Source organism: Coregonus lavaretus (genome assembly GCF_964263955.1).
Source record: "Coregonus lavaretus genome assembly, contig: HAP1_SCAFFOLD_2364, whole genome shotgun sequence".
Lineage (NCBI taxonomy): Eukaryota > Metazoa > Chordata > Actinopteri > Salmoniformes > Salmonidae > Coregonus > Coregonus lavaretus.
The window spans coordinates 50,103-62,958 of record NW_028164540.1 but is presented as its reverse complement, the minus strand read 5'-3'; the positions used below and the strand labels follow the sequence as shown (position 1 = coordinate 62,958).

Below are 12,856 nucleotides of genomic sequence, written 5' to 3'. Positions count from 1 at the left end.
TATTTTGTTGCATTACAACCTGTAATTTAAATAGATTTTTATTTGGATTTCATGTAATGGACATACACAAAATAGTCCAAATTGGTGAAGTGGAATGAAAAAAATAACTTGTTTCAAAAAATTCTAAAAAATAAATAACGGAAAAGTGGTGCGTGCATATGTATTCACCCCCTTTGCTATGAAGCGCCTAAATAAGATCTGGTGCAACCAATTACCTTCAGAAGTCACATAATTAGTTAAATAATGTCCACCTGTGTGTAATCTAAGTGTCACATGATCTCAGTATATATACACCTATTCTGAAAGGCCCCAGAGTCTGCAACACCACTAAGAAAGGGGCACAACCAAGCACCATGAAGACCAAGGAGCTCTCCAAACAGGTCAGGGACAAAGTTGTGGAGAAGTACAGATCAGGGTTGGGTTATAAAAAAATATATGAAACTTTGAACATCCCATGGAGCACCATTAAATCCATTATAAAAAAATTGAAAGAATATGGCACCACAACAAACCTGCCAAGACCAAAACTCACAGACCAGGCAAGGAGGACATTAATCAGAGAGGCAACAAAGAGACCAAAGATAACCCTGAAGGAGCTGCAAAGCTCCACAGCGGAGATTGGAGTATCTGTCCATAGGACCACTTTAAGCCATACACTCCACAGAGCTGGCCTTTACAGAAGAGTGGCCAGAAAAAAGCCATTGCTTAAAGAAAAAAATAAGCAAACACGTTTGGTGTTCACCAAAAGGCATGTTGGAGACTCCCCAAACATATGGAAGAAGGTACTCTGGTCAGATGAGACTAAAATTGAGCTTTTTAGCCATCAAGGAAAACGCTATGTCTGGTGCAAACCCAACACCTCTCATCACCCCATGAACACCATCCCCATAGTGAAGCATGGTGGTGGCAGCATCATGCTGTGGGGATGTTTTTAATCGGCAGGGACTGGGAAACTGGTCAGAATTGAAGGAATGATGGTGGCGCTAAATACAGGGAAATTCTTGAGGGAAACCTGTTTCAGTCTTCCAGAGATTTGAGACTGGGACGGAGGTTCACCTTCCAGCTGGACAATGACCCTAAGCATACTGCTAAAGCAACACTCGAGTGGTTTAAGGGGAAACATTTAAATGTCTTAGAATGACCTAGTCAAAGCCCAGACCTCAATCCAATTGAGAATCTGTGTTATGACTTAAAGATTGCTGTACACCAGCGGAACCCATCCAACTTGAAGGAGCTGGAGCAGTTTTGCCTTGAAGAATGGGCAAAAATCCCAGTGGCTAGATGTGCCAAGCTTATAGAGACATACCCCAAGAGACGTGCAGCTGTAATTGTTGCAAAAGGTGGCTCTACAAAGTATTGACTTTGGGGTGGTGAATAGTTATGCACGCTCAAGTTTTCAGTTTTTTTGTCTTATTTCTTGTTTGTTTCACAATAAAAAATATTTTGCATCTTCAAAGTGGTAGGCATGTTGTGTAAATCAAATGATACAAACCTTCCAAAAATCAATTTTAATTCCAGGTTGTAAGGCAACAAAATAGGAAAAATGCTAAGGGGGGTGAATACTTTCGCAAGCCACTGTACTTATCTTTCAATTAACAGGTGTGTCTTCTTAAAAGTTAATTTGTGGAATTTCTTTCCTTAATGCATTTGAACCAATCAGTTGTGTTGTGACAAGGTATACAGAAGATAGCCCTATTTGGTAAAAGACTAAGTCCATATTATGGCAAGAATAGCTCAAATAAGCAAAGAGAAACGACAGTCCATCATTACTTTAAGACATGAAGGTCAGTCAATACGGAAAATTTCAAGAACTTTGAAAGTTTCTTCAAGTGCAGTCGCAAAAACCATCAAGCGCTATGATGAAACTGGCTCTCATGAAGACCGCCACAGGAATGGAAGACCCAGAGTTACCTCTGCTGCAGAGGATAAGTTCATTACATTTACATTTTAGTCATTTAGCAGACGCTCTTATCCAGAGCAACTTACAGTTAGTGAGTGCATACATTTTTCATACTGGCCCCCCGTGGGAATCGAACCCACAACCCTGGCATTGCAAGCGCCATGCTCTACCAACTGAGCTACAGGAGACCCACATTAGAGTTACCAGCCTCAGAAATTGCAGCCCAAATAAATGCTTCACAGAGTTCAAGTAACAGACACATCTCAACATCAACTGTTCAGAGGAGACTGTGTGAATCAGGCCTTCATGGTCGAATTGCTGCAAAGAAACCATTACTAAAGGACACCAATAAGAAGAAGAGACTTGCTTGGGCCAAGAAACACGAACAATTAACATTACACCGGAGGAAATGTGTCCTTTGTCTGGAGTCCAAATTGGAGATTTTTGGTTCAAACCACTGTGTCTTTGTGAGACGCGATGTGGGTGAACGGATGATCTCCACGTGTGTATTTCCCACCGTAAAGCATGGAGGAGGAGGTGTTATGGTGTGGGGGTGCTTTGCTGGTGACACTGTCTGTGATTTATTTACAATTCAAGGCACACATAACCAGCATTGCTACCACAGCATTCTGCAGTGATACGCCATCGCATCTGGTTTGCGCTTAGTGGGACTACCATTTGTTTTTCAACAGGTCAATGACACAACACACCTCCAGGCTGTGTAAGGGCTATTTTACCAAGAAGGAGAGTGATGGAGTGCTGCATCAGATGACCTGGCCTCCACAAAAAAGCTGCCAACAAGTGCTCAGCAAATGTGGGAACTCCTTCAAGACTGATGGAAAAGCATTCCAGGTGAAGCTGGTTGAGAGAATGCCAAGAGTGTGCAAAGCTGTCATTAAGGCAAAGGGTGGCTATTTGAAGAATATCAAATATGAAATATATTTTGATTTGTTTAACACTTTTTTGGTTACTGCATGATTCCATATGTGTTATTTCATAGTTTTGATGTCTTCACTATTATTCTACTATTATTCTTGTAACGCCAAGGTAGTGGGTTCGATCCCCGGGACCACCCATACACACAAAAAAAAAAAATGTATGCACGAATGACTGTAAGTCGCTTTGGATAAAAGCGTCTGCTAAATGGCATATTATTATATTATTATAAAAACCCTTGAATGAGTACGTGTTCTAAAATGTTTGACCGGTAGTGAATATATAAAGAAATAGTGACAGGAGGAATAAATAGACAGTGAATGAATAACAATGACAAGTAAAAATAACATGGCTAAATACAGGGTGAACCAGTACCGAGTTGATGTGCAGGCAGTTGTGTAAAGTACTTAAGTAAAAATACTTTAAAGTACTACTACTTAAGTAGTTTTTTTGGGTATCTGTACTTTACTTTACTATTTATATTTTTGACAACTTTTACTTTTACTTCACTACATTCCTAAAAAAAATAATGTACTTTTTACTCCCTACATTTACCCTGACACCCAAAAGTACTCATCACATTTTGACAGGAAAATGGTCCAATTCACACACTTATCAAGAAAACATCCCTGGTCATCCCTACTGCCTCTGATCTGGCGGACTCACTAAACACAAACGCTTCATTTGTAATGAAATATCTGAGTGTTGGAGTGTGCCCCTGGCTATCCTGGTTTGCTTAATATAAGGATTTTGAAATTATTCATAATTTTACTTTTACTTTTGATACTTAAGTATATTTTAGCAATTCCATGTACTTTTGATACTTAAGTATATTTAAAACCAAATATTTTAGACTTTTACTCAAGTAGTATTTTAATAGGTGACTTTCACTTTTACTTGACTCATTTTCTATTAAGGTATCTTTACTTTTACTCAAGTATGACATTTGAGTACTTTTTCCACCACTGTGTGCAGGGGTACGAGGTAATTGAGGTACCTACAGTGCCTTGCAAAAGTATTCATCCCCCTTGGTGTTTTTCCAATTTTGTTGCATTACAACCTGTAATTTAAATGGATTTTTTGGGGGTTTTCATGTAATGGACTTACACAAAATAGTCCAAATTGTTGAAGTGAAACGAAAGTAATAACTTGTTTAAAAAAAAATCAAAAATATAAATAACGGAAAAGTGGTGCGTGCATATGTATTCACCCCTTTTGCTATGAAGCCCCTAAATAAGATCTGTTGCAACCAATTACCTTCAGAAGTCACATAATTAGTTAAATGAAGTCCACCTTTGTTCAATCTAAGTGTCACATGATCTGTCACATGATCTCAGTACATATACACCTGTTCTGAAAGGCCCCAGAGTCTGCAACACCACCAAGCAAGCGGCACCATGAAGACCAAGGAGCTCTCCAAACAGGTCAGGGACAAAGTTGTGGAGAAGTACAGATCAGAGTTGGGTTATAAAAAATATACGAAACTTTGAACATCCTACAGAGCACCATTAAATCCATTATTAAAAAATGGAAAGAATATGTCTCCACAACAAACCTGCCAAGAGAGGGCCGCCCACCAAAACTCATGGACCAGGCAAGGAGGACATTAATCAGAGAGGCAACAAAGAGACCAAAGATAACCCTGAAGGAGCTGCAAAGCTCCACAGCGGAGATTGGAGTATCTGTCCATAGGACCACTTTAAGCCATACACTCCACAGAGCTGGGCTTTACAGAAGAGTGGCCAGAAAAAAGCCATTGCTTAAAGAAAAAAATAAGCAAACACGTTTGGTGTTCACCAAAAGGCATGTGGGAGACTCCCCAAACATATGGAAGAAGGTACTCTGGTCAGATGAGACTAAAATTGAGCTTTTTGGCCATCAAGGAAAACACTATGTCTGGCGCAAACCCAACACCTCTCATCACTCCAAGAACACCATCCCCATAGTGAAGCATGGTGGTGGCAGCATCATGCTGTGGGGATGTTTTTAATCGGCAGGGACTGGGAAACTGGTCAGAATTGAAGGAATGATGGATGGCGCTAAATACAGGGAAATTCTTGAGGGAAACCTGTTTCAGTCTTCCAGAGATTTGAGACTGGGACGGAGGTTCACCTTCCAGCAGGACAATGACCCTAACTAAGCATACTGCTAAAGCAACACTTGAGTGGTTTAAGGGGAAACATAAAAATTTCTTGGAATGTCCTAGTCAAAGCCCAGACCTCAATCCAATTGAGAATCTGTGGTATGACTTAAAGATTGGGAGCAGTTTTGCCTTGAAGAATGGGCAAAAATCCCAGTAGCTAGATGTGCCAAGCTTATAGAGACATACCCCAAGAGACTTGCGTGAATAGTTATGCACGCTCAAGTTTTCATTTTTTTGGTCTTATTTCTTGTTTGTTTCACAATAAAAAATATTTTGCATCTTCAAAGTGGTAGGCATGTTGTGTAAATTCCAGGTTGTAAGGCAACAAAATAGGAAAAATGCTAAGGGGGCCACTGTATGTACATATAGGTAGGGTAGGGTTAAAGTGACTAGGCAACGGAATAGTAGCAGCAGGGGATAGCCATTTGATTAGCTATTTAGAAGTCTTAGCGTGGACATAGTATATTGATTCATTTGTTTATGTAGGAGTGCAATCTATCTAATGATACAAGTGTCATCTCTGCATCCCTGACTTTAGCCTTGCTGAGTTGGGCCAAGCAGGGCAGTGACCTAGCATGCGTCCCAAATGGCACCCTATTCCCATTATAGTACACTACTTTTGACAAGGGGCCAAACGTAGGCGCATTACCCTGGCTTGAGCATATACCATTTTGAGCAGGAATGCTTTGGGGGCAATGCTATTATGCTAAGTAATAGGTTGTTATTCTAAGTATTGACTAGTTGTTTAGATTATTGTAATCCAGCTTCAGTGATATTCTAGGAACTCCCACGTGGAACGTTTTAAGTTTATGTGTTTATGTTTCGCACTTTGCAGAGACAATAAAGTAAAAGTCACCGTGACGTTTGGACCGTGACTTGCAGAGTGCATTTGTAGATTGGTTTTGACGATTGTTGTCCTGTTTTGAAATATAATATACCTTATGTGTTTTTAACCTTCTGGGACTCAAACCAGCCTGTCTTTCAACCTGATTACTGGAAATATGGAGGCCCTCCGTGCTGCAAAGACTCCCTAAGCCGCACCCTCCTATCTCTCTCTCTCTCTCTCTTTCTGTCTTTCTTTCTCTCTCTCTCTCGTCTCTCTCTGTCTGCATCCTGCTGCCTCTTAGAGGAAGGAATGTGACACACATACACACGCACACACTCAACACACACTGAAATTTGAACATTAGATTTGAAAAAGCATGTGTTTGTAAAAGCATGAGTGAACCAATGAGGTCTTGTCATTTTAAGATATTATCCAATCAGAACACTGAGAATAATTAATTCACATAATTCACATGACAAAGATTGCTGGGTACTTTGCTTCATAAAATATTTATTTTGATTGTGACACTGTGATACAGGTCATGCAAACACAAGTAAATTACACATTCTAGATCTTTATCAATGCCTCCTTAATATTGATGAACTATGGACCTTTAGAGTCCATGGGAAGTAGGCTGTGTTTACACAGGCAGCCCAATTCTGATCTGTTTTACCACTAATTGGTTTTTTACCAATCACATCAGATCTTTTCACATCAGATCTTTCTCAGAGCTGAACTGATTGGTCAAAAGACCAATTAGTGAAAGATCAGAATTGGGCTGCATGTGTAAACACAGCCGTAGTGGCACGGAACTCCATCATATCCTTCCAATCTAAAAATGAATGTTCCTGGTCAAGTAGCCTCTCTATACTCCCTTGCCTAGTGCCTAACGCCCATACACACACACAGCAAACATTAACAAACTTTCAAGATTAACAAACTTTCAACTCACTTACAAATGAATAATATTGTTTTTGATGTATTGTTCAAATGTTCACGGATACAAATGTATGTTTAGACATTTGAAAAATCCACGGCAAAACAATCAACTTCACTTGAGCATTAATCTGATTAAGAGTTTGATTTATTTGTGTTTCCGTGGTTACTTAATAGGAACCCTTCCTCCTCTTCAGGCCAGGATGATGATATTAAAAACACCACCTCAATGACTGGCCCACAGCTGTGTATATACAACCCAATACATTTTCTTCCTGTCTCCACAGAAAAAAGCCTGTTGGTTTGAGTGAATCATTGAATGAATCCTACAATATACAGCTATGCAACGCTTCAGGCCTGCCCACGAGGATATACATTGAATGATATGTTGGTATTATATCATGTCATAAATATGTTGTGTATCAGGAATGATGGATTTCATTATTCCCTGAAGCCTGTTACTTTAATCCAGACCTGGGTTCCAGTACTATTTGAAATCATTTTCAATACTTTAGCTGGGCTTGATAGGATTTGCGACATCCCGTGTGGCTCAGTTGGTAGAGCATGGCGCTTGCAATGCCGGAGTTGTGGATTCAATTCCCATGGGGGGCCAGTACAAAAAAGTTAAAAACTGTATGCACTCACTACTGTAAATTGCTCTGGATTTCAAATAGTTGTTGAACCCAGGTCTGCTTTAATCATCACTCAGAGAATCTAAAATAGTTCCTTACTGGGTGCTGAGGAGGGTATGATATCATTGCACACTGGGTGGCATTTAACTCTGTATTTTATTTAGCTCTTACTTACTCTCTTAATTGAGCTCTTAAGTGGCCGATGCCACTTCAATTCACATAAGAATTTGACGATTTTAGGACTTGCTCTGTTTTTTAAAGAGTTGCTCTGTTTCAGCCAGAGAGAAATAAATGTGCTTGTGGGTAAAGTTTTTTTAATGGGAACATATTGTAAATCATAATTCAACTTTGTCCAATTGTAAAAGTTTTAAATGGTAGTATATTCATATAACAATGTTTGTACTGTGTGGGCCTCAGACTAAATGATCCTGCGTGTCAATAATATTGTATCACAAAGTTCACAACATAACCTCTAATAGTGGGAAACTTCTTCTGACCACGTCCGAATCCCACCCGGGAGTCCCAACATTTTGATGAAATTAGTATTCTTGTTTTACAGCCTTGAATTTCCAAGTCCAGAAAACTGCAGCAATAATAGTTCCCAAACCTCAGAGCATAAAGTTGTCTGACAATGATGTGCAGTACTGAGACGCCCAGTCTGCATCCCAAATGGCCCATATAGTGCACTACCTTTGACCATGAGCACTATGGTCCCTGGTCAAAAAGTAGTGCACTATATAAGGAATAGGGTGCCATTTTGGACACACCCCCAGTCTCCTTATGTACCCAGACTACTTGGCCAATTCAATCATTCAAACAAGGAAATGTTGGAGCAACCAAGGTTTCATTGTTAATACGTAGTACATTTGAGTGGAACATCGTCAAAATCTACAGCGCTAGAAATAATAATTCAATATAACTTTAAAACAACAATTAGGGACAGATTATTTTATGATTTGTCTTCTCTGTGGACGGTGTTAACCTTTGCCTCACCGTGCCCTTAGAATTGATTCAGTATGCAAAGTAAAGTGTAATTCTATTCTGAGGGTAATAAACAGCTTTGTGTTTTGTATTACCTTTAAACTTAAACCCCAACTCTGCATCCAAGATTCCAACAAGGCTGCGTCGATGTAACCATAGTACAGTAATTTGGATAAATGGCGAAGATGAAAGTGGGATTTCGTTTTTACATGCCTTCTAGACTGCTTGCACATTTTTGCTGAATCACTGAAGTCTGGGTGTATAATTACACTCTAAATGCTGTTTTTTTGTGTTTGAAGAAAATGTGTATCCTTGCACTCCTTGCACAAACATTTAGCATTCTCCAAATGGATGTTACACAGACACACCCCAGATCACACAGACTAAGTCTCTAATACTTTGGAAAAGCTGCTAGATGGCTAGTTCTGATGAATCACTACAAAATCTGTGTGTCTAACTCTTGACTGAACTCCTGACCAAGGAAGGAACAACTGTATGGGGTAAGACATGCAGCCTGAAAGAGACCCATATCTTTCTACTCTCTCTCTCTCTCTACTATCTCTCTTTCTCTCTTTGCATTCCTCCATTGATGTGAAAACATTTGACCCCCGGGGGTCCGCTGGGCAGCACAGGGGGCAGGAGAGGACCCTCCTATCGCCTCTCGTCTTTTAGGGAGGTAGAAAGGCAGGGGGGGTGATTTGTTAAATGTGGGGTGCCCCCTGTATTGTGTCCCCAACACGGGGACATCTGGCAGTAGCAATACGGCCCTGTGATAAAAGTCTCTGTGGTCTCTGTCCTCTTTCTCGACCAGTGAGCTGTGCAGCATTGAAGCACTGCCCAGACATTCTCATGCTAATACACAGAAAGGCTGACAGCAGATGTGAAACATTTGGTTCTGTTCTTGTTCACTTGTAAAGAAATAATGCGCCCGTTATCATTATTTTATTTTCTGCTGTTCCGCTCTGTATTATAAAACAGAGAGAAAGAATGTTTACAATGGAGGTCATCTTCTTAGGTGGCCTGAGGCAGAGAGAGGGTTGAGTTTATGTGTGACTGTTGGGAAACTGAATATCTAAGGAGAGTGATGGTTCTGAGGTTGACTCAGTGAAAAAACATTTTAGCTTCAGAATAAGGGTAAACTGCAGTATTTTAATTATACTAAGAAACATTTTAACGACGACTTAATAAAACAGGTGTGTGTGTGTGTGTGTGTGTGTGTGTGTGTGTGTGTGTGTGTGTGTGTGTGTGTGTGTGTGTGTGTGTGTGTGTGTGTGTGTGTGTGTGTGTGTGTGTGTGTGTGTGTGTGTGTGTGTGACAGCCCATCAACAGGCAAAGCAGGTTTGGGACTGCGTTCCCTCCCTACTGCCATTTCATTGGATCCTGACATGCCTCTCACATACCTTTGCAAAACGTTTACATACTCTAATTAGATGAAGACACCCTTCTTCCTTTCTGAAGTCATACAGAAGTTTGATACAACTGCCAGGTGTTTAAAATGAAATAAAGGTGCTGAACTTATGCATAGTCATTTAATTTAAACAACAAACAGCCAACATGTTGTCTTCTAATCGTGGCTAGAGTACTGACAATGCTGTTTTGGCAATATATGATTGGTTTAATGCGGAATAGCCTGCCTTTGACGTTTAGAATTGCACTGCGTATTCAACTGTTTTTTGACGTTGACGTAAATTTACAATATTATTTATTATAAGGAATATAGCAGCTCGAGCTCTGGGACACATGTGAGGGTTATTTTTGAGTGAGCCGCGTGCAAGGTCTAATCCACTGGTGGATGCGGAGCAAGCTCCGGTAGCCTACGAGCTGTCCTCTCTGTTTCTTAATGGCAAGACCCGAGAATGTCTGCCTAGCATGGCTGTGGCTCCTGAACCGGAGACCCAAGGACCGTTATGGCTTTTAGTCGAGTCTATTCGGACCCCCTGTCCCGAGGCATTTTCAAGAAATTCGTGGTCATGCTGTGTTCTCTCCTCACCTCCCTGTACCTCCTCCACTGCCTCACGGACCGCTGCAGCAGCATGCCCACGCCGGTGAAAGCATCCAGCCAAGTCGTGGGCTTTTTCGCCTCGGAACTACACGACTTGAGGTCGCTGAGGAGGAAAAGACTGTTACAGAAATGGACCACAGGGTCCAAGCCGGGCTTGAGCTACCAGAGCGCCGACGATGCTAAACGCACCTCCGAGTACTCGCGGTTCGACGATGCTGATACGGGACAGGTTTTGTACGAACCGGGACCTCAGGTGGACAGCGATAGCAAGAACCGAGAACTGTCGCATGATATGCAGCCTTCTTTGGGTGACATAGTTTATTCTAAGAGATTGGCACCTCGGTTTATGATGAAGACGGGAAGTACAGGTAAACTCAGTCCGCTTGGAGACGGGACCAAGAAGCTGCCACAGGCGATGATCATCGGGGTAAAGAAAGGAGGGACGCGCGCGCTGCTCGAGTTCCTCCGCGTGCATCCAGACATCAGAGCTGTGGGAGCGGAGCCGCACTTCTTCGACCGCAACTACGAGAACGGACTGGAGTGGTACAGGTAAATGTTTAAATAAATACATTCAATATAAGTGAAATTATTATTATTGTTATTTTTTATTAGTAGTAGGCTTATTTTTGGTATTATTATTATTATTAGATCATGTGTATCCTATGCCTCTACCTTTTCCAAATTCATCCGTGCGGAGTGAAATAGTGTTTGGTGAAAAGTTTAAAAAGTTGTGCCTCTCACTGGCAACACTTGTTCACCATTGGAATAATTCAAACGGACCAGGTTTTATAACACACTTCGTTTCAATTACTTTGTTGCCTTTTCTCTTTGAATGGGCTTTAATTACAGTATATGGTCCTTTTTTATTACAATATACAGTATATAAACAAAGATATTTACTTGTAAATCATGGACAACTTGGTGCCCTATAGCCTACTTTATTCAACTGTTCAACCAGTGTCAAAGTTGTGGGAAAGCTCTAATCACACCTAAATATATCTTATGATTCACTGCAGATTAATTCGATATTTTGGTTATTTTTGATATTAAGAAAATACACATTTAGATTTAAAAAATAGGTATTTCCGTAGCCTACAATTAACACTACAGAATTATGAACTAGACTAACGACATGTTTGTCCTACCCAATTATATAGGCTATTGTTTAAATGTTCATAATACACCTTTTTCAAAGACCAATGATGGGGATTCATTTGTAACCATAGTTTACATGACTGAGTAGCCAACCTTATCAATAACCTTATCAATAAGTTCATATTTTATAGAATAAAAATTAATCGTGGTAAATTTCGTTAAACTAATCTTGGCTACTCTCTAGGTTTCATGGCAGAGCACAATATCACCTTATAAAATGTATCCCCAAAAAATCCTAAAGAAATATATTAGTGTATTAACGTAATTTATGACATTTTCCATTGCAGTTAAAATGAAAGAAAGTTATTTACTTTTCATGTAAAAAAAGAAACTTAATTGCTGTCTTGTAATGATTAAATATCAAATATAAAAAAATATATAAAAAATATAACTGTTCTTCATAGGCCTATTCAACATCATCAATAGTTGAATGGGGAGATACAAATAAGTATTATAGGGAAAAGTCCCAGATTTAAGTACCAAGCAAAGTACCGCCTTGCTTCCAAAGTGAGTAGCACTTTAAATGCTGCGGGAGTAGGGTCAATGTCTGACCTAAAATAAATATTCTGAACAAGCTCTAAATACACAGAAATACAGACATACACTCTCTCCCCCTCAATCCCCTCTCTTCTTTGGGAGTTACCATATTTTACCCCACTTTTCTCCCTCTGCGTTCAAGCCTATGGATTTGTGATATCTTTTTATCAGTAGGTTCACGTTGGTGTGTGTGTGTGTGTGCGTACGTTTGTGTGTGTGTGTGTGTGGTTGTGTGGTTGTGCGTACATCCATGTGTGTGTGTGTGGTTGTGCGCGTGCCCATGTGTGTGTGTGTGTGGTTGTGCGTATGTCCATGTGTGTGTGTGTGTGGTTGTGCGCGTGCCCGTGCCCGTGCCCGTGTGTGTGTGTGTGTGTGTGTGTGTGGTTGTGAGTGTGTCCGTGTGTTTGTGTGTGTGTTCTCTCTCCTGGGGTTAATGTCTCTCCCCTCTCAGTGGGTCTGTGTTTAATGGGGCATTGCCGACACTGCAGCTCTGTTGTTAAGAAGGATTAGGGTTATAATTAAGGGTTACCTGAGTGTCTCAGGAGGTTTGATTCACCTTTTGGTTGAGTTAACACTATGCAGCTCACTCTAAAAGCTTGCAGAAACTTCTCCTCTCACCCGGGCCCCCTCCCTCTAACTCCCCCAAACCCCCCATCCAGCCTCGGCCCACTCATACCCTAGCTCTCATACCCTCTCCCCACACACATACACCTCCCTCTTTGTGCCTCTGTGAGAGTGAACACTCTCTCTTTTGGCCATCACTCTTTCACACCCTTCTGTTTACCTATTCATCCATTGTGGGAGTGTA

General features: G+C 40.7%; 1 protein-coding gene across 1 annotated transcript; it reads left to right on the top strand.

Moving 5' to 3' along the window:
* Positions 1 to 10,261: 10,261 nt before the first annotated feature.
* Positions 10,262 to 10,909, top strand: LOC311116940 (heparan sulfate glucosamine 3-O-sulfotransferase 3A1-like; the record flags this gene model as incomplete). The annotated part of the gene is made up of 1 exon (XM_084191953.1): positions 10,262 to 10,909. One exon carries the CDS (start codon positions 10,262 to 10,264, stop codon positions 10,907 to 10,909), a length of 648 nt encoding a protein of 215 aa, XP_084048079.1.
* Between the last annotated feature and the right edge of the window lie 1,947 nt (positions 10,910 to 12,856).